At 41.8% G+C, this 21982-nt stretch overlaps 1 protein-coding gene across 1 annotated transcript in view; it reads left to right on the top strand.

Annotated features, from left to right (window-relative positions):
- Positions 1-361: 361 nt before the first annotated feature.
- ABLIM2 (actin binding LIM protein family member 2) overlaps positions 362-21982 on the top strand; it is a 153494-nt gene continuing 131873 nt past the window's right edge. Inside the window, exon 1 of the mRNA XM_061993292.1 lies at positions 362-438. Within this exon, the coding sequence (XP_061849276.1) occupies positions 423-438 (16 nt within the window). The 5' untranslated portion in view covers positions 362-422. The remainder of the gene's footprint in view (positions 439-21982) is intronic.

Here is a 21982-nt window from a genome sequence, read left to right as displayed (position 1 = left end):
GAGGAGCTGGCGGGCAGGAGCGTGCGAGAAGCCCGCGTCTCTCGCCGAAACGGGTGGCGGGTGGCGATTGGGGGCGTGGGGGGGTACTGCAGCAGCTCTGCCCGCAGAAACAGCAGCGGCGGCGGGGCCGCAGCCTCCCCCGTCCACAGCAAGGCACGGAGGGGGATGTAGTCCGCGGGCGGCGGCGGCGCGGGGCGGCGCGGAGCCGCCTACACTTCCCAAGGTGCCCGCCGCGCCGCGCGGTGCCGTGCGGTGCCGTTCCCGGGCCGGCGGCGGCGCGGCACCTGCCGGCGGGAGGAGGGGTGCGGGGCGGGGCGGCGCCGCCTGCCCGCTGTGCGCTGCGCGGCGCGGGGGGTGTCGCGCGCGGGGCGCGGTGCCGGGCGGCGGCGGGAGCGGCGGCGGGCGCGGCCCCTCCGCGCACCATGAGCACCGGCACAGGTAGGCGCGCTCCGGGGAGACCTCCCGCGTTGGGATTGTGGAAGGGGACGTTGCGGCTGCTCCGCTTCGGGGTCCGTCGCGCTGCGGAGCGGCCGCTGTCCGCGGTGCGGGTAGGAGGGGATCGGCTGAAAATCGGTAACCTCGGGAAAAAGGCAGAAAATCCGCGTGTCTGTGCGTTTTGTGCGCGTCGTGGCGTGGAGCTGCCGCAGCCGCGGGCGCTGCCGAGCGGGAGGAACTGCGGCTGCCGCCGCGATGCCGGACCCTGCCAGACGGCTCCGGTGGGGCCGCCGTTGCCGCGGGCACTGCGCACAGCCCCGGCGGGAGCCTCTATGTGCCCGTACTGCCTCTAGCCCGCGGCCCGGCTCGGTGTGCCCGCACTGTCGCCAGCCCGCGGCACATCTCAGTGTGCCCCCGGCGCCCGCACCCCACGGTCCGACCCCGCAGCCGAGACGTGAGGGCGGCTGGTAGGGTGCTGGTCCCCGCCCCTATTAAAGGCTCCTCACACGGGGATATTTGGGTTGAAAGCTCGGCCTTTTCTGCTGGTGGAGATATCCTGGTGATAGAGGTGGTGAAAATCATGGAGCCCTAGCTAGGCACCCGAAGGGATCCAGTTGCCTGAGGCATTGAGAAAGTAATTTATCCTATGATACAGAATTGGAGAACTGGCTCGGAATTGTGTTTTCTGGCCATTCACCATTCATCTGTGCCGTGTGGCAGCAGGGGGGGGTTACTTCAGAGCACCGTGGATCACAAAATATTAGTCTTTAAGACAAATACAGGGTTGTGTATAGGGGAGAGGGGGATGCTTTGAGAGTTGACGGTGTATTTCATTTCTGAGGGTAACTGTAGCTGCTAAATATACCCTCTGTCACAACAACAGGGAGATGTTGAATAGCTACAATTATGTGGTAACTGTCAACATGCTTAATCATACCACATCCTTACAGCGAGCCAAAGGAGAGTCTGGTACAAAGAAAGAGGGAAACAAGCTCCCTCTCAGAACAGGGCAAGACCTGGGGTCAGGCACCTGCTGGAGACTTCAGCTAAACCTGGTTTGGGTCTTACTCATTTCTACTGAAAGTGTAGGAATGCCCATGTGCACGGATCATCCATGTTCCCATGTGGTCTGTGGGTGAAACATGCACAGACAGCATGTCTGACTTCTCCAGGGAAATGCTGGGGTCAAGGCAGGTGACCGGATGTGCAGGTGAGAGCACTTTCAGGGTGAATTGAAAATCCTGGGTCTGTCTCTAAATGGAATGAAAATGGTTAACACAGATAGTGAAATTGGCATTAGAGATGATTAAACTTCACGTCGGAATCCTATCCTTGGTTACTCATCCTTAATTTCAATCTGAAGAACATGAAATACTGTGAAATGTTCAAATTCTGTAGCAACAGAATGGAGTCTAGAAGAGGGAGTATTGAAGTATGAAGTTGTATCTTTATAATATTTAGAATGCCAATTTAAATAGGTTGTCAAGTTATAAACCCAGTAGAAAAGTTAGTGAGTAACAGTCTAGTTAACAGAGGACACTTGACACAATTCTGTCTCAGTAATTGCACCAAACATGGTGTAAATGAAAAAGCAAAAATGAACAGAGCCAAGATAAAAATAGCATCTTGGGGAAAAAAGAGAGTGGAAAAAACCTCAGAGAGTTGTTAGCTTTCATTTGAAACTATAACTGTCAGCCTTAGGAATATCAGTTTTAAGTACAGGTTTAGCTTTGATGTTTCCAAATTTTGACTTTTGCATGTCTATGTGGATGATGTAAACCATTTACAATCAATTTTCATGATAAATTAGATCTGAGGAGCCCATATCTATTCTGCAAAATCACTGGAAATTTTGCATTAACATCAATGGAACAAGCATTGTACAGCAAACTTAATGCCATAATTGGACTAAAATCACTGTTTGCAAAAGATTTCTACCAAAATTACTATGGAACGGCTGTAATTCAAAGTTTGGTGTTTATTGTAAGAGAAAGATATTTCTGGTTCAGCAAAGAAAATAAGGGTGTGATACAATTCTAAAATCAGCCCCACATAAGGTTCAAGGAGTTGCTGCATTGTTTGGCAATCCAGGAGAAATCCTCGCTCTTCCTGTTACTCTTGAGGTGGAGTCAGCTGTTAGGGTTTGGTGTTGGTTACTCCAGAAACCTTCACTCACTCTGTGCCACCTCTTATGCTGATACACCACATCATTAGCTATCTGTATCAAGAGGGCTTCAGGCAACCCCATTTAGTCATTTTAACTCAAAGATTTGGCATTAGCTATAGAATACTTAGATTTGGTAAACATGGCTTTGTTTGTAATATAATGTAATGTAATGTAAAGTGGCTCAGTAGTACATACCTTGAACCATCATTCTGTATTACATGGGCTGCAGACTTATGCTATAATTTTAAATTTAGAAAGCATATGATCATGTGGCATAGTAAAACACAGCCCAAATGCATTATTACGTATGTTGTAATTAGATTTTTTCACACAGGGTTTTCCTCAGCTGCACTCCATATACTTGCCAGTGGTCTTGGCTGAAACTATTTCTAGGAGCCCATTCACTGCTTTTTATGTCTAGGAGGTTTAAGTGGCATGGCTGTGCTTTTAGGATTCTAAATGTACCTTCAAGAGTTTATAATATGGATAGCAATCTAACATTTCAGTTCATTACCATCTTGAAATTGTAGTAAGAAGAACAGAGTAGGTTAAAAATTTGAGATTTGAGAAAATTAGGTTCTTATCAGCTCCCAGAAATAGGGTAACATAATGTCTGTTATTTAAGTGCAAGAAAAAAAAGGAATTGCAGACCTAATTACATACTAGGTGAATTATTTTAGATTAGAATAAATTAAATGTCATGACACAAATTCACACGGCTATTTAGTCTTTTAACTGTTATGTTTGAGGGAAGATTTGAGTGTGTGGATCAGAGAACAGCTAATGGAGTGTCACAGCCCAAATGGAGCAGGGACATAGTGGCTCTGGTTACAAAAGAGGTCATGCAGGTTGGTCATGCAGAGTCCTGCTCTGCTTAGGAGGTGCTTAATTTTGTTTCTAAGTTCACATGCAAATATACTGATAGGAATCCTCTCTGGAGATGATAGTATGGCTGTTTCAGTCTGTAGTATATTGATACAGTGTTTTACTTTCAGCCCTTCATTTTGAGCACTAGAAGAAGAAAGCATTGAATTACTAGAAAGGAACAGCAAGAGATTGACTTGATTTGAAAGTTCTCCACTAATAAGTGTGTGCAAATTACAACACGCAGTCCTCCAAGTTTTGCAATTAAACAAAACTACTTTATTTCATTGCTCTTTTATCCGTGTTCCACTGAAAAAATAAGCAACAACATACATTTCCTGATGCCATTTTCTTCCTCTGAAGTTGAACTGTAAAGGCTGTATGTAATTTCTTAGACTGTAAAACATAGGAAGCCATATCTTAGGATTCTTTAAGGTTTTTGGTTGAAGATTGTACTTTATAGCTCTTTAGGAAAGGATTGCAGCTCAGTGTATGATGTGTTTTATGACATTGTGTTCTTGGACTGTGAGAACGTATAGCATAGTTAAAAGTGGATGAAACAGGTCAGAAAAGATTATCAGGTGATGATAAATCATCTGGTACCTCATTACTGTAAGACATACTAGCTGCCACAGGCCTTCACCCACTGCCCCCAGTGCTGCTACAGATCTCTGGAAAGGTGGCTAGTTCTGCTTTAAAAAAAACCCAAAACCTAACATTTGGTTTTGTGAAGCAATATCTGATTCTTGTGCAGCACAGCGTGTGTACAGTGATGAGCATCCTCCATGGCTGGTATCTGTACACCTCTGACTGCTATTTCAGCACCATGTTCTTTTCAGTTTTGCTTCTCAGGATGTTAATGCCTGATGTACTTAATGTACGATAATCAACTTTGTCACATAAACATGGAGGGCTAAGAAATGTAAAGAAATCTGAAAAGCTAATCCAACCATGGCTGTTGAGGGTAACCTTTTCTCTCTCTTACCTTGTTCTGTGCAATGGGCTGGCCAACATTCTGGGAGAAGTGAGAAAACTGATTTTACAAGCTATACACCCTCTATACTGCACAAATTCGGGCTTTTAGCAGTGGAAACTCATTTCTCTTGACTGTTGATAACTTTAAGCTCAATGCCACGTTTTCTAGTCCTGCTTGGGGTTTTGCCGATGCCATTAACTCACCTCACCTTCAGACCTTGGGCTTTCAAAGCAAGCATCCAGCACTCACAGTAATGAATTAGACATATTTGTGTGGAAGTGGACTGTGCTGCTCGGGGCCTTTGGAAGCCAAGTTCTGTAACAGCGAATGGGAAGGGGCGCAGCTGGCGGAGCTGTGCCTCAGCACAAGCGTGGTGTCAGATGCAGGGCTGCGGCTGGGCCTTTGAGATTATTGGACAATTTGCTGGCTCGCTGTCTGCATCCTTAACTATAACCTTAAGGCAAACATTTGTGAATTTACATTATTCTCTGTGTCAAGATCTATTAGCAGTGTGTCAAGGTCCTTAGCCGCTATCGTCTGAAATGTTGGAATGTTTCTTTCACAGCTTATTAGTTGATATTCATGCTCTGAAATCTAGATGAAGTATTATTTTGCATGAAGCATGGTTATTTTTCTGTTTCAGAAAAGGAATGTGTGAGGAATTTAAACTCCATTCAGTGAATATTTCTGTCTGCTTTAGGACCCATTTTTCTCCCTTTCTCTGTAAGAGCAAATAATTCTTCTGGCATTAATCAAAATGATCGATTTTGGACATTCTCATCTTACAGGACAAGTTATTTGACCAGTGGTTGAAGGAAAACAAAACCTAAATGAAATTGCTCATGAAAAATAAACATTCCTGAATTGTAGAGTATCACTAGTGATATTTTTAAAAGACTTCTATGTTCTTGTAATATGGATTTTTTTTTCCTATTTAGAAACTGTTATTTTTAGCTGTAAGTAATAGTGTCATTGTAAAACAGTATCAGACCACAATTGTTCCCTATGGTGGATGTGAGGAACAAGTGCGGTATCTTGGTTGTTACGTTGTAGTAGGTGCTCACAAATACAACATCCAGTTCCTTGGGAGTTTTCAAGTATCTTGTAATTTCATTTCTAGCATGGGACACTCTGGTGCTTCAGAAGAGGGTAACATATGATTGTCCTACACTTGTTCTTTTCTTGCTTGTCAAGTTCATTTGATCTCCAGGAGAAAGTAGAGAAACTCATACTGGTTTATGGAATGAAATAAGTGGATATACTATAATTGTCAAGCACTATGAGTGCAGTAGTTGTGTCCCTTCAAGTCTATTTCAAAGAATGACAAAGTAAAATCAAGTCCCTATGACACTGTTCATATGTTGAAATCCTTGGTGAAGTAGGAGTCAAAGTTTGATACATGTCAGATGAAGAAGCCACAGAACTTGTCCTGCAAGAGCTTTTATCGCTTTAGAAAATGGGTCATATACCTCCTTCCCTCACAGGTGTGTGGCTGAGAATTCATTGATAGCAGAGAATTTCAGAATAAGTACCTAAGGCAGTTTATTAGTTGATGTATAAATGTATATACTGTGATCGTCTCTGCTGAGCAACACAAAGTGGGACTCAGTGGACAGGCAGACTTATGTCCAGTGATTAATTGGGAGAGATTTTGATCACAGACCACTTGAGTTTTTGCTTGACTTTTATCTCTGTCAGGAGAGTTTCTTGAGGGGTATTTATGAATTCCAGATTGCTACAAATACTGCTGTTTAAAAGGATGTGAACACTCTAGAAGTCATTAAAAATATTTTCACAGGTGCCTCTTTATTTTTGTTGTGGTTACGTCTGTTTGCTCTGTTCTGTTTACAAATTCTTTGCCTCTCTTTTTCCTGTTGATATTCTCAGTACTGCAAACTTAAGGTGGGACCTGCAAGTCAAACCGGTGTTTCTGTTTGTTACTTTGTAACAGACTGCCGAATGTTTTTGATAGACTTCAGCTGATAAGTTTGTCTTTACACAGTCTTAGAGGGTTTGCCTGGCTCTGGTGTTTCTTTTGGTTTTGCAATACCAGCAGCATTAAAGCAATCAGTTGGTTACAATTTTAGATGCAACATAGATACAGAGGATCAAATCTTTAAGGTTGCATTGATAATTGTGTAGGGCACAGAGACAAAAGGAAACCATAGAAACGGGCTGTGTTGCCACTGTTACCCTTGATGACAGGAAGATGGGAATGGAAAAGGTTTTGCAGCCAAATCCCATAAGTAGGACAAGAGGCAATCAGGAGCAGCTGAGGCTGTGTATGTCTGTACCGTGAGTTGTAGCAAGTGTCTGGCAGCCACTCCAACTACTCACCCCTGTGACTCACACATATGCTCTCCATTCTGCTGTCTGTTAACCTGGCTATAAGTCAGACTCGAAGTGCCAATTGTAGGGTTTCTTCTTGCAGCCCAAGCCTTGGGGCACTCAGCCACTCTTGCTCTGCTCAGACTAAATAAAACCCCGCACTCTGCCCTGGGCTTTGCAGAAGCTATGGGAGCGTGCTGAGCACAGGCAGTAGGTAAATGCTGGTGATAAGAGAGCAAGGTTGGTTTGCATGGCTTCTGGAACTTCTCGATGACTAATAGTGTGCACTCAGGTACCGTCTTCCCACCCACTTGGTCAACAGTCCAGCCCTAAATCCTAATGGGATTCCTGCAGTGAGTGTGGTAAGAGGAGCTGCTGTGTGCATCCCTTGAGTGTGTGGAGAACAAGGAAAGGTGGAGAGGTCTGCTTTCATTCCACCTGGAGATAAGGAGGCTAAGGGGAATTGAATTACAGTCTTCAACCCACTAAAGAGTGAGTGGAGGGAAGATGGAGCCAAGCTTCTCTCTCACAGGTGCATGGAAACTGGGCAAGAGCTGTCAGAAGGTATAGCAAGGGAAATGCCCTCTGGTTATAAGGAACAGAAAAACCACAGTGGAAGTGCCTGAACCCTGGAGGAGAGTGTCCAGAGAGGCTGTGAAATCTCCAGCCTCAGAGATTTTTCAAAACCTGATCGACCAATACTTGAGCAACTTTGAAAATTGCCCCGCTGTGTGCTGGACCTCTGGTCCAAAATTTTCTGCAGGTATTTGAAGCCATCCTGAACTGTGACTGCAAGAGCTTCTGTTGAGCAGCAACAGAGATCTCATGGGCAGGTTGATCTCAAATGTTTTGCATGGCCATTTACCAACTAGTCTTCCTGGCCGTATTTCAATGGCACATTCGTGCCTTGGAAAATAGGAGAAAAACTATTATCAGCTTCATGTATGAATGTTTATAAGTTCTCCTGCAACAGGCCCTGTGGAGAAGCCTGTGTTGTGGCTTATGTGCCACAGATCTGTCGAACAACTGCCTAAAAATGCAGACTTCTCCTCTGTGTTTTGTATGGGCAGCTGCAGAGCCCCTCCTTAATTGAGATGGAGAGTTTGCTGGGAACATCTGGTTTCTCCAGTGCTCTTAGGAGTTTCAGAAGTGCTAAGCATCCATTACCTATAGGTGAAATCACTGTGAACTGCAGTATTTTGCCACCCTGAAACCAGGGCATCTATTTAAGTGCCTTAGTACAGAATGAGATGTAAATATTTTAACATCTTTTTTCTAATAGCCACAGCTTCTCATAGTACAAGCATCTCAGAGGTTGTCTTACTGCTTTGTCAGCTGTAAGAACAACCAAAGCTTTTCTGGCGTCTTCTTTTATGACTTCTATCCTTACTAACCAAGAGACCTTTAGTAATAAACATTTGTATTTCAGTTTGCCATGTGCCACATTTATTGACATTAAGACCATAGTACTCTCTCTACCAGCTCAGATTTGGCATCTGTGTGGCCCAGTAGGCTGTGTCCTGCTGTGCCCGTTGTCCTGGCCTGGGAATTGGCTAATTGTGTCCATCTTGGTCTTGTTTGTCTTTCAAGATGGTACTAAGTGATGCATCATCTCAAATGCCAAATTATAGCCGATTTTTGGTAGCATGGCCTAATTTTCATGGTCTGCAGAAGGCCAACATAACAATAAACTGTTCTTTACATCTTCATAGAGCTACCCAGTTACACTGCTGTAGCTTTGATTGTGTCTGTATTATTAGTTGGACCAACCTAAGACAGAAACTTAGGTTCTGCTGAGGACCCTTAACTCCCATTATTTCTAAACTTCTGGGCTAAAGTGGAATGCTACATCTTCAGGAAAATTATTGAAGTGTTAGATACTCATTTCACATTTTTTTCCATAGATTTATGATTTTAACTTGCAACATGCCAGAAGTTTTTTCCAAGGTCAAGGCTGATTTTCCATGAGAACAACGTGGTCCATATACTATAAAGAATATGAGACTGACATTAGAGTAATGCTGCCAGCTCTGAAGCATCTTGTCACTGAAGCAGATAAGGTCTACATGGGTCTAGAAGTATGCCATAGTCATGCCTATTTTAGAAAGCAGCAAACAGCACAAGCTGCACATTTAAGTTGGCAGAAGAAGCCTGGCTGTTAAGCTGAAGCTGTCAGATGCTGCCATAACGTTGATTGGATACTTGCTTTATTTACCCCATCCTGTTATGAGTTCGAGAAAGGCAGCTTCTAAAGAGCCTTTGTAAGTACAAAGGTACTTAATATTTTTTGGAAATAAATAAGAATGCCATAAGAATGCTATATATTTGAGGCAGCTCCAGCTTTAATCCTGGTAACTTTGATCCCATACATGTGTTTGCTAAGAGCAGTAATTATATGTTTGATAGAGTGATGGATGCTTTCAGTGTAGCTGCTTGCACTGTGGTCATCAAAAAGCTCATCAGTTTCAGTTCCAAAATTCATCTTTAATTGTAGGTGTTTGTTTATACTATTTCTATGATGTTGTCTAGGTTATAGGTCAAACTCAGTTGAGAAGCCATCTAATCTTGTACTACTACTCTGTATGACTAGTTGTTTTCACTCACATATCCCAATACTGAGTTGGTTGTAAAAGCAGAGCTGTGTTCCTTCAAGACAAAAAAAGATAATGAGCCTATCACTTCTCCTGGTAGTCCACATATGTACTAATCACTCTTCTTGCTTTGAAAATTCTGTACTAGTTTACAATTTTTTACATAAAAAATAATTTCCTATTTTCTGTAATTGAACCTATTTTCCATAAGTGAACCTGTGAATGTATTCTAGGGAGCTGTGCAACCAGTGTTGCTTACAGAGACCTTAGCAGTGGGTAAATGGCAAACCTTGACTTGTTAAAGTAAGCTTCCTACCCTTAGCCTGCTGTGTGACTCCATGCTGCAGAGCTGGGAGGCAGGGGATGGCTGCTATGCTGGAAGGCACAGGACTGTACAGGTAGCCCCTATGAATTTTCTAGGAAAATTATTATGTGATGGGAAAAAAATGTGTTATGGAAAGTATTTCCACTGCACTGATATTATGGTACCATGAAGAATTAACGGGCACCAAAGAACCTATATTGGTTACAGGCTATTTGTCATTTCAGCTTGCCAGCTATGTATAGCACTTGAGCAGTAGGGAGGGAGGACTTTGGGTGGACAGTAAGAGCTCTGCATTGAGCAGAGCTGCTGCACTAACCAGTAAACAACTCCTTTCACTCCTTTTTGTCTCTCAGCTTCAGTTTCTTCTGTTGTTTCTTCCAACATGACCACTGCATCTTACTGTTGATGCTTGTCTCTTTTGATCCATTTATTTAGACTTTTTGTTGCATCTTAAAATGTCATGCCTTAAAAAATTGCAATTAAAATGAACTTTTAAATGTAAATAATATAATTGATATATCAATGATATATAAATATAATTTTCTGTTAACGTTGCCTCTGCTTCATCTGACTGCATTTTGTGTTGTTTGTAGTTGTTTGGGAGGAGATGGTATCTCTAGCTTTGTTTACTATAAAACCAGCTGTATTATTTTTAGTCCCAAGCTGAAAGATAACATCGCCTCTTTGGGAAAATTCTGCCATATTTTTCAGGAGCTTCTTCCTTTTTTTGGGAGGATGTATCCACTCTTTGTCATCAGAGAGTATAAGGTTGGAGTTTCTTTTTGTTAGAATTTCATTATGCCACTGTTGGTGCTGTGTGTTTTTAAAATATATTTAGCTTTTAAATAAGATTTTTATTTAGTTGACTGCAAAGCTCTCACAAGAGAAGTGCTTGTACACACAGGAGAACTGAGAAGTGGTTTGAGGTTTGTGTTTAGTAGAATTAGCCAAAGGGAAAAGAATCTGAAATACCAAAGTCTGAATTGAACATTGCATCCATTGGGTCACTCTGACTTCACACGTATAAGGCTTTTTGGGTTAATTTGACATTGATGTGAGTGGCTGAAATTTGTCTACAGGAGTAAGAAAGGTAAATGAAAGCTTAATTTGTTTGCCTTCTTCAACTATGTTTTTAAAAATATTATCTGGTTGTTACTTTGTCCTACAGGTCAAGGAGGGAAGGAGAGAGGGAAGAGTTGGGCTTATAAGAACCAACTGCCACAAAACAGGCTTCATGCTGTTAGCTCTATGCCTCAGGCAGCCTAAATATCCCCCTTCCCCCCCCCAGCTTTTTGTTTCTTTCTGGCTCATATTCACCAGGAGATTTCATTCCAAACAGAAATCAAGTGATGTCCTACCCATCAGATAGGACTGCACATGTAACATACTTTATTTAAGATAAAATAATCATCCCAGAAGAACCCACCCCTGGGAAATGTTGGATTTTTTAGTTTTACATGGTAGGATGAGGCTGCATGAACTGGCACCCAAGCTGCAAGTGTGCAGCTCCACCAAGGAATCTGTGCAGCCCACAGTGACGCCTATCCCAGCAGACCCCTTCCAGCAGCTGCCACTGTCACTTGCCAGTTCTTTAAAGCTCTTGAAAAGTGACGTAATGTGGCAAAGAGATAACATGCAGGTCGTGGCTTAAGTTAATATTTCCCCAAAGGCCAGTGTTACAGATGCATGCAGAAAAATGGAAAAGCCCTGCTTTTCTCTCTGCTCAACCCATCTCCCTTTCACAGACGGAACCTGGGGATGGAGCAACTTTCAAACTTTGCAGTTTCTGCAGCTTTCATCAGTCACAATCACTTGAATACAGTAGGTAAACTGGAAATGTTTGTGATCCGTTCGAGATCAGACTATAGTGAATTGTCAGCTTTTACATCCCTTGGTAACCTGAGAGCTGTTATTGAGTGAAGATTATTTCAGTCCTGAGGGCTTGTACTGAGTCAGGCTTGTTTAGTGGGAACATTGGTCTAGATACAGTGGGACTACTGCAGGCCACAGGTAGCCTCTCTGTTCAAAAGACATCCAAACAACCAAGTTCATCATAAGTAAAATCTAACTGAAAAGCACTACATGGATTGTCCCCCAGTGTTCTCTGTGTGCAGCGTTAAGTTCCTATATTCCCGTGTTTGTCATCAGGTTTTGATCGTTTTGTGGTTCCAGAGGAACATAATCACCAGTATAACTTAATACTGGGATGGAGAGCATCTGCCTAACGAGCTATTCAGATGAGATGTGGAGCAGGTAGGTCACATACCTTGAGGACCAGAGCAGCAACAGCATAGGATGGTTATGAAGACAAAAATGTGTTGTTGAACAAATGCATTTCAGCTTCTTGGTTGTTTGAAGCTCTTTTTTTTGTCATGCAGCCTTTGTTCCCAAAGTGTTTCTCAGCAGGTTGTGCCTGCACCTGCCCTGCGCACAGGTCATGGCAGTCTTGTTAGTGAGGAGTGGTCATTGGACCACCACCACGTTGAATGGGCCTGATGTAAAGAGAAATGCAGACAGGTATTTCTTTGCAGAAGAACCCCAATATCATATTTCAGGAAGACTTTAGAGAGAGACCTGGACAGAGTGGATTGGTGGACTGAGGCCAAATGTATGAGGTTTAACAAGGCCAAGTGTTGGGTCCTGCACTTGCACCACAACAAACCTGTGCAATGCTATAGGCTTGGAACAGAGTGGCTGGAAAACTGTCTGGCAGAAAAAGACCTGGGAGTGTTGGTCAACAGCCATCTGAACACGAGCCAGCAGTGTGCCCAGATAGCCAAGAAAACCAATAGCATCCTGGCTTGTATCAGAAATAATGTGGCCAGTAGGGCCAGGGCAGTGATTGTCCCCCTGTACCTGGCACTGGTGAGGCTGCACCTTGAATACTGTGGTCAGTTCTGGGCCTCTCAGTACAAGGAGGACATTTTGGTGCTGGAGCAAGTCCAGAGACTGTCAATGAGAAAAAGTCTGAAGGAGCAGCTGAGGGAGGGAACTGCGGGTGTTTAGTGTGGATAAAAGAAGGCTGAGGCAAGACATGATCACTTTCTACAACTACCTGAAAGGAGGTTGTAGTGAGGTAGGAGTCAGTCTTTTCTTCCAAGTAATAAGTGATAGGACAAGAGTAAATGGCCTCAAGTTGCACCAGATGAGGTTTAGATTGAAGAGTAGGAAGACCTTTTTTCACTGAGAGGATGGTTAGATGCTGGCACAGGCTGTCCAGAGGCGTGGTGGAGTCCTTGTCCCTGAAGATACTTAAAAGATATGAAGCTGAGGTGCTAAGTGACATGGTTTAGTGGTGGACTTGGCAGTGTGAGGTTAGTGGTTGGACCTGATCTTAAAGGTCTTTTGCAACCAAAACAATTCTATGACACAATAATGGGCTTTAGCTGGGCTTCATACCAGAGAAGTGCATGTTTCAGAAGCTGTATTTTGAAAAGTACACTCCAAAATTTGTTCAGATTTAGAGCTTAAGAAATTCATGTAAGTTATTTTCAGAGCTGTTGACACTCTGATGAAAGCCACTGATGAAGCAGCAGCCAGCCCTGAAGCCTGCAGCTCCCATAGGGAATGCCTGTCAAAATGCACCATGGCAGAGCATCAGCATGAGGCTCTGGCAAGTAAAACTTGTCTTACACGTGCCCAGAGTTTCAAGAAGCCAGAAGTGCTTCTTCAGCCAGGGATGCTGACTTATCAAAGAAATGCAGCTGCATACAAGAGGATTAATTTTAGTAGTACATGCTTACAGTTCGTCAAGCTAATAAGGCTCTGCAACGTCTGATGCAAATCCACAAAGGAGTTACATTTAGTAGGCATTATATTACCACTTTAGTTTGAAATGAGCACTATTCATGCTTATGGCTTGGAATTCCTTATTTGTAGTGCTTATCATAACATTTTAAGTTATTCTAAAATTGATTCCTCAAATGCTTCAATACTTCACGATGCAGTTGTTAAAAGCTGCCCTTTACCTTAGAACTGAAAATTTGAAGCATCTTTATTCAAATGAGAATATTTCAGATTTAAGAGATTTTTATTGATAATAATACTCAGAGAGACCAATTCCAAGCATAGCTTTGGTCAGCTTTCTTACACAGACCTATACACTAAAACATTATTCCTTAAAGTTGGAACCCCAGAGCACCCTTATCTATGAACTATTGTGCTGCAAGTTATTAACAGAATACATTATTCTGGAAGTTCACATCTATTTAATGTCATTTAATGCAAATGAATTGTAGATAAAATATATTAGGACATTAAAGGATTATTTGAGGTAGTAGTTCAGGAAACTAGAGGTGAAGTTGAGAGTACACTTAGAAAAACATAGGTAAAAATAAAGAAAATGGGTTTTGTCATTTAAAATAAAATCCATATGCAAATAAAACTGGAATAAAATGATAAAAGATTGCTGTAGGTTGCTGTGGTGGTACATTACCATACTAAACTCTTTGGAGTGTGGCACATTTTCCAGATCCGAATGAAAGAAACAACAACGTAGCGCATTAAGTCATTTCAATGACATCTGCTCTGTCAATTGGCTATGGGCTTGAATATTAAGTGTTATGACAAAAGATACATGGAAGAATCCAGCACCTCAAGATTCACCAAAGTCACTTGGGGACCAGTTTTGGTTCCCTTGATACTAGTCACAATGATGAGATGCTTTTGGCCCTGCCATGGTTTGGTAGGAGACGCTCAGCTATGGGCTTTGTCACCACCATCTTATTTCCCCCACAACAGCAATAAAATTGGTGAGTGGAGTGAAGTTTTCCATTTCTGGTGTTTCTGAAGGGAACATCACTTGTGGTAATTGTTTTATTTCCTGCTATTGGGGCTACACCAGTGAGTTGAACTGTCCTGATTACTTTATCTGCTTTTCCCAATAGCCTGGGAAGGCAGCTTTACAACAAAACTCACGTGATTGGTGTTCTTACTCCAAAGCAGGTTAATGTAGTGTATCTCTAGGACTTTAAATGATCTTATAGTATTATTTTGTTTTAAATTACTGTAGTATCATTAGTTTATGAGATAGTATACAAGCAGAAACAAAAACCTTACGTATATCTCTGAGATCTATCAATTAGGGCATGTACACACAGAAGAAAATTGAAGGAGAAATTGTAAGCAGTAGCATCTCTATTCCTAAACCAAAATACAAGTGCAGCCCCTTTTTTATCATTTGGATTTTAGCTGTTCGTACAGGAAAGGGATGAGAAGGCTTTTTAAAATGTTAAAAACTTTACAACTTTTCCTGCAACTGACAACTAGAATACAATGAAAATAATAATAATAAAAAAGAATAAACTACTGCACACTTGTTTTTCTTCCAGTGATGGTACTTAATTTAAAATGTCAAGTATTTCAAGGCTGTGATGAAATTATGAGACTTGACAATGCTTCTCATATTGCAATCAAAACTCCCACAGCTCCCTTGTCGACGAGTCAGCCAAAATTCAAAGTGCATCCAGATTAGCAGTGCTAATCATATTGCCTGTTCTTTAAATTGCAAGGAACCTGTGCAGAGTGTAGAGGCTGGAAACTGGATACCTGTGCAGTAATGCCTGTGACACAGAGGTTATATGGTTGGGTGAGATTGGTATTTACTGTCACAACAAAATCCCTGCTTCTAAGACAAATTTCCATTTCAAATGTGTACCTCAGTAAACCAAGTGGGTTTCTTTATATGTTTGGTGTGTGCATAGATTTAAAAAGATGACTTGGCTTCTGTGGTTCATTGTGACTTTTTTTGGTGGTGGGATCACCAAGGTCATTGTCTGTCTAATATTTGGTTTGTAGGATTGTAATGAAATTCCTCTTGAATTGTCAGGGTCAATCCTCAGGCTAGGCTGCTGCAAATCTAAAGGCAGGCAGTGTAAATCGAAATAGGCATATTTGTTGTGATTGATAGCACTACAAGACAAAAATGTATTCTGACATTTATTTCTGGAAAACAAAAAACCCAAATTCATTCATTTAGCCATTTACACATGAGCCTGCCTAAAATTAGCTTCTATTCTGTTGGAATCCAGTGGTCTAAAGCTACATGTTCAGATTGGAAATGTTGACCCCTCAGGACATCCCAAGTTCCTTATGACAGATCCAGAGAAGAAAGTTCTTTATTACTTATGGTATGTAGTACAATATTCTGATGGAAACTGGCCTTGTGAAAAAGCTGTGTGGGCAAAGATGCTGTGAGTTGAAGGCACTCAGTATCACTGAACACCAGGTCACTTTTTGAGAGATGGCAAATATGAGTTTGAGAGGCTAATTTTAATCAGTGCTTTAAAGCATGTATCCTCACTTGCTTATGATGATGTTCACATTAGAGGGAGATTTCAGACTATTTTGCTGTCATGCCAGGATCCTGCCATGGGGATGAAGTGGAGCGGGTCTGTGGATGGGCTGCCTGGACGGTTGGAGGCTGGTTGTACAAGGAGGGGCTGTGGGAGCCAGGCACCTTCAGGAGATCGAGGCAGAAAATCCTTGTTTTATGTCCCAGCCGATGGCTTGTGGAGAAGATGGACCTAGGCTCTTCTCAGAGCTGCAGGGCAAAAGGACAAGAGTCAACACTGTGACAGTTATCTACTCAGAACTTGCTGTATTGCAATAAGGAGAAACACAGTTCCCAAGATGGTGGTAAAGCACTGGTCAGGTTGTCCAGGGAGGAGGTAGCCTTCCATCCTTGGAGGTTTTCAGACCTGAAAGGGACAAGTCCTTGAGCAACCTGATATACTGGGATCCATGCTGAGCAGGAGGCTGGACTAGATGACCTCCAGAGGTGCTTTCCAACCTAAATAATTCTGTGGTTCTAAATATAGCATGTGGGAGTTCTAAACTTGACTTTGGCATGATTGAAATTACACTTCACGCCAGAGCAGGACAGCAAGGCAACGCTCCTGGGACTCCTGTGCAGCAGTTCCAAAAAACAGACACATGTACTTTTTTAGTGGAAACTCAGTTATTCTGTACAATAATGATACACTATCTGAGACTGACATGACTTTTCAAACCATAGCTACATCTTGGGGGATGTGTGATGCTTAGATATACTTTGTAAGGAGTCAGACTTAATTCTGCATGTTATAAACTGAACAACTGAATAGATTCAAGGCTTCTATTTCCCATAATTAGAAGATCTAATCTCTGTACAGCTGACCTGAGAAAAAGACAATGCATTTCCAATGTTTTTTCGATTTTCTGCATAGCAGAGTGCCCAGCTGCTCATTTTTAATTTAATTCATCATTACTACAAATAGGCCAGTTTTAAGATAGTTTCTTGGTTTAAAGTTGAATCTCAGGATGGTGATTTTCTTGTGCACTGAATATGAAATATATAGTGAATTCCTAGACATGACAAGTAGGATCTCTTTAGTGTAAAACTGCCTCTGAAATGATTGTAAAAGATATTGAAGAAAAGGAACTTTTTTAAAGATTAGACCAATTCCAAGTTTTTAAAAAAGCAAAATTTATTTCATTACATTTTCTAATTATGTCCATACCTCATCATACAACTAATAAATTGATGGATACATATGACAGTTTAGGATTAGCAAATAAACATTGAAGCCTCTGAGTAGGTCTTAGTGTATTTGAAAGATTTTGAATCAGTGCTTTAAGCAAAATAATTACATTTTATTGTGTGAGTAGAAGAAGACACTTAAAAGTGATTGTTACAATTCTACCTTTGTACAAATGTAATCTTGCTGCTTGAAAAGGGAACATGAAGAATGAATAAAAAAACTGTCTTAGGAACTTTCAGATTTATTATAATTAGTTGATTTTCTGTCTTTTCCCAGTGTCTGATAATTATTAACAGATCAAATATGGAAGTGTGAAATCTGTAGGTCTGCTGGAAGCTCTTCGGAGATTGGTGTTACAGTGCTAAAGCATCAGACACATAAGCTGCCTATCTGGAGAACAAAGAGATGATTGACAGCAATTTTTCTTTACCTTTCCCTGCTGATAAGTGGAACTCACAACTGGAATTGGCCTAATCAATTTGTAAATTAAGTGTTGATTATATCTGTGTAGGTATAACTGTGCTAGCAGCCTGTCAGTATTTGGTCTGATGGTGTGAATTAGGTGATTCCAATTAACCTGTAATTGAAAAAAGAAAGTTAAGTGGAGGCTTAAAGGAAGCAAATTGTAAAGCACAGCACAAAATCTTCTTGAATTGGACATGCCAGGATTCTGCTCTCTCAAGTGCCTTATTGAATGGCACTTAATTAGTGGTATAATTATCAGTAAAGAGAAGGTTATTCTTATGTGTACAGAAGTCCTCCACGACACCATATTGACTAAATAATATTTTAAGAATCTTAGATGTTTGGATAATAGATAATAATTCTAGAATGACACAGCAATTTTTTTTGTTGATTTGGGGTTTTTTTGCAAATGATTAGTTAGCATTTTGGTCACTTTGAATTATTTTGGTTAAGAAGAATTGATGGCAAATGCAGGCATTCCTCACAAAGTACATTGTCTTAAGAAAGGAACACAAAGAAAGGCTATTTTTGTTGCAAATAGCAGGGCCAAGGAACATGAGGCGATCTCTTGATTCAGAAACACCTCTTTCAGCTGCTTCTCCACTCCAGAGAACCTATTGCTGTTTTCTTCCTCTTGGGTTTAGTAATAGGTAGGTTTTGCCTTTCCCCTGGTCATTCTCCTCTGTCCTCAGGGTGGTACCTGAGTTTGCCAGCAGTTCACAGAATCTTAAGGGTTGGAAGGGACCTTGAAAGATCATCTAGTCCAACCCTCCTGCCAGAGCAGGACCATCTAGAGTAGGTCACACAGGAACTCGTCCTGGTGGATTTTGAATGTTCCCAGAGAAGGAGACTCCACAACCCATCTGGGTAGCCTGTGCCAGTGCTCCCTCACCCTCACAGTGAAGACGTTTTTCATTACGTTTCTTTGGAACCTCTTATGTTCCAGCTTGTACCCATTGCCCCCTGTCCTATCATTGGACATCACTGAGAAGAGTCTGGTTCCATCCTCCTGACACCCGCCTTTTATGTATTTGTAAATATTAATGAGATCACCCCTCAGTCTCCTCCAAGCTGAAGAGCCCCAGCTCCCTCAGCCTTTCATCATAAGGCTCCACTCCCTTCATCATCTTTGTGTCCCTGTGCTGAGCTCTCTCCAGCAGCTCCCTGTCGTCCTTGAACTGAGGAGCCCAGAACTGGACACAATATTCCAGATGTGGTCTCATGAGGGCAGAGTAAAGGGGGAGGAACCTCTCTTGACCTACTGCTCACACCCCTTCTAATACACACCAGGATGCCATTGGCCTTCTTGGCCACAAGGGCACATCGCTGGACTATGGTTATCCTGTTGTAGATCAAGACACACAGGTTCCTTTCCCCTACACTACTCTCTAACAGTTCATTCCCCAGCCTGCACTGGTACATGGGGATGTTCTTTCTCAAATGCAGGACTCTACACTTGTCCTTACTGAATTTCATTAGATTTCTCCCCGCCCAGCTCTCCAGCCTGTCCAGGTGTCTGGTATCATATAGACATACAAAATTATTATGATCCTCCCTCTAAAGAGTTTGCAGCTTTACTTGTCAGACCTATCAATATAAATTTCTATTCATGTATTTTTATCTGCACATAAGGATATTTCAGTTCAATACAGCAGAAATACTGGGCTAATACTTTTCATTCTTTGTTGATGTTCATATTAGTATACAGTTTGCTAGTATGAGCACCAAAAATATGAAAAATTGTCAATGGATTCATGTCTGTCGAGGAAAATCAAAGAAGGAGGCAAGAAAAAGACTAAGTAGACAATAATTGGGATAATTCACAACTGAAACTTCATAATTCTGTAGAGGTACTTGAAAGGGGAAGACAGCACAAAAAGGAAGAAAATGGTATGGCGTATTACTGAAGTAATGGATTGATACTTCTTACTGAAGTGTTAACCAGCCTCCTCAGATTGTTAGAAAATCTAACTTCCAAACCCCATTATATGTGTTTAAAATGATTATATACAATTCTCAAATCATTTCAGAGGGGTCAGAAAGCTGTATTTTTCTTCTCCTAATGAAAGATGAGGCTTTTACATGTCTATAGGGCTCCCACACTAGAATCACAAGAAGCACTGATGAGGAGGATCAAGAGAGCTGCCATCTGAGTAACAGTTCAATCCCAGAGGTTCAGACATGGTTTGCATAGGAAATAAAGAAACTCACAGTCCCAAGAAGAATTTTAAGCAACCACAGAAAATAGAGTGAGCAGTATTGCGCTCAGGGTTGGATTTGTCTCATCTGACTTTAGATATCTCAATCTAGCCTGAGCTAGTCCAATATAGAGTGGAAAGGGGGCACCTCCAGAGGACGCTGAGTGCCATCCTATGGCAGCAGTGGTGGACTTTATGATGGGAAGTTTCTCTCTTTCTTATGATAGTGGGAACCTACTTTTAGCTACTTTCCTGATTTCTGGGTGCCTGGAGTTAGGCGAGAGGTCTCCCACTCTAGCAGACAAGTCTTACCTGAACTCTGTATACAAATAAAGCTCATGTTTTCATAGAGTGAAATGACTGAAAACTTGTTTCTTTGATGATTGCAACAGCCATTCAGGAGGACTAATGTCATTTTTTTCCATAGTTCTTTGGAAATATAAAGCTGTCTAAAACCGTTATCGTTATGGAGTCAGTGGTACAATGCATGCTGTTAAAACCTGTCTGCCTTGGCTTATCAGTGTGGTGTCAGTTGGTGAAAGTGTGACATGATGGATATCATCAAGCTGTATGGCTTGGGGCATAAGTGCATGTCATTCTTATCTTCCAGACTGAAACTCAGACCAGACTTTTAAACTCAGCTTGAGTTCAGTGTCAGAAGAGGGACTACAATTGAGATAGCAGTGGAATTTCTAATGCTTAGTGATATGGGAAGGTATTCCTAGCAGAGCAGCTTAAACAGATGGGACTGATTTGTGATTAGCAGTAGGAAAGTGTTAGAATGATTGAGTCTGAAAGTTCTGTCAAATTCAAGGTTTCTGCAAGTCATGGTGGATAATTTAGAGAGTCATGCTTTTGGCATCTAATGTCTCATGGACTTGTGTAAGTAAGTTGGTTAATCAGCAGAGAGAAGCACTTCCAGGAGATATCTCATTTTGCACAGCCTCAATGACAGTTGTAGTGAAATCTATTACTCATGTAAAGATTGGATAGCATTAAGTAATAGCTCCTAGTTCTCTGCTTATTTAACATGTTAGCCCTTACTGTGTCCTTTTTCTTGCTCTTATGTAAGAAACTGTATTGCTGAGGTAATTCAATTGTGTCCTATCATTTTTCATACCCTTAGGACCTTATCAGTCTTTTCATGGAGTTGGGTATCATGCTTTGAATATGAAATTGATTCTTGCTTTTTCCAGCTTGATTGGATTAACTTTATTAGACCACGTTTTTCTTACATAGCTCAGTGTTATGTTCATATCCATGTTTTAAGAGAGTACACAGAAATGCAAAATTCAGCCAGTTCCTACAGAAACACTATGAAAAACATCTAACTTTGAAGTTCAGATACTGATAGTGCTTAGCAGTGCAGAAAAACGAGTCATAATAGAATGAATGTTGATTTCATTCATTACAAAGCAGAATTGTCCCTTTTTAATTCAGTGAGAGCAGGACTGTCATGCTAAATGGTAGAGAGAAATGAGATGTCATAGAAAGGGTATTTACCATCTGAGTCATCATTTGCTTTATAAGTATTTGGACTGGGAGAAGAATGATCTTACTTGCTTATGTTCTGTTTTACAAATAAACACTGGAAATGTGCTGTGGTAGCATGGATCACTTGCTCTTTCTGTGTGTCACATTGAGCTAAAGTTGGGCACCACTCTCACTAAACCCAGTACTTTTGAGAGAAGACCAGAGCTAAATTGTGCCCCGATGCCTCTTTTGTATATGATCTGTGGTAAAGAGTAGTAAAGAGAGCTGTGTTTTGCAAAACAGTAAGGGAGAGTCACCTCCTCCTGCTCCACAGGGAGATATGGGGCTGGTGGAAGGAAAGTGAAGAAACTGTGTGCTCAGGAGAAGGGGGTTGTCCAGGAGATTGATCAATGGAAAGAAGGCATGGAAATGGGTCAAGTAGAAGCACTTGTGGAAAAATTGAGAGAAATTAGGGATAAACAGGTCTGGCTGCAATAAGCTGGCTGACAGGCAGTGTTCTTCTCCAGCTGAGCCCAGCACCTGATGGCCACAATCTGTCCTGTCATCTTCTTACACTCTGTGTGTGGGTTTAGTGGGAGTGTGTGCGTGGGAACTGGCACTCAACCTCCTAGTTAAATGC

Source organism: Colius striatus, chromosome 3 (genome assembly GCF_028858725.1).
Source record: "Colius striatus isolate bColStr4 chromosome 3, bColStr4.1.hap1, whole genome shotgun sequence".
Classification (NCBI taxonomy): domain Eukaryota; kingdom Metazoa; phylum Chordata; class Aves; order Coliiformes; family Coliidae; genus Colius; species Colius striatus.
This window is presented reverse-complemented; position numbering and strand designations above follow the sequence as displayed.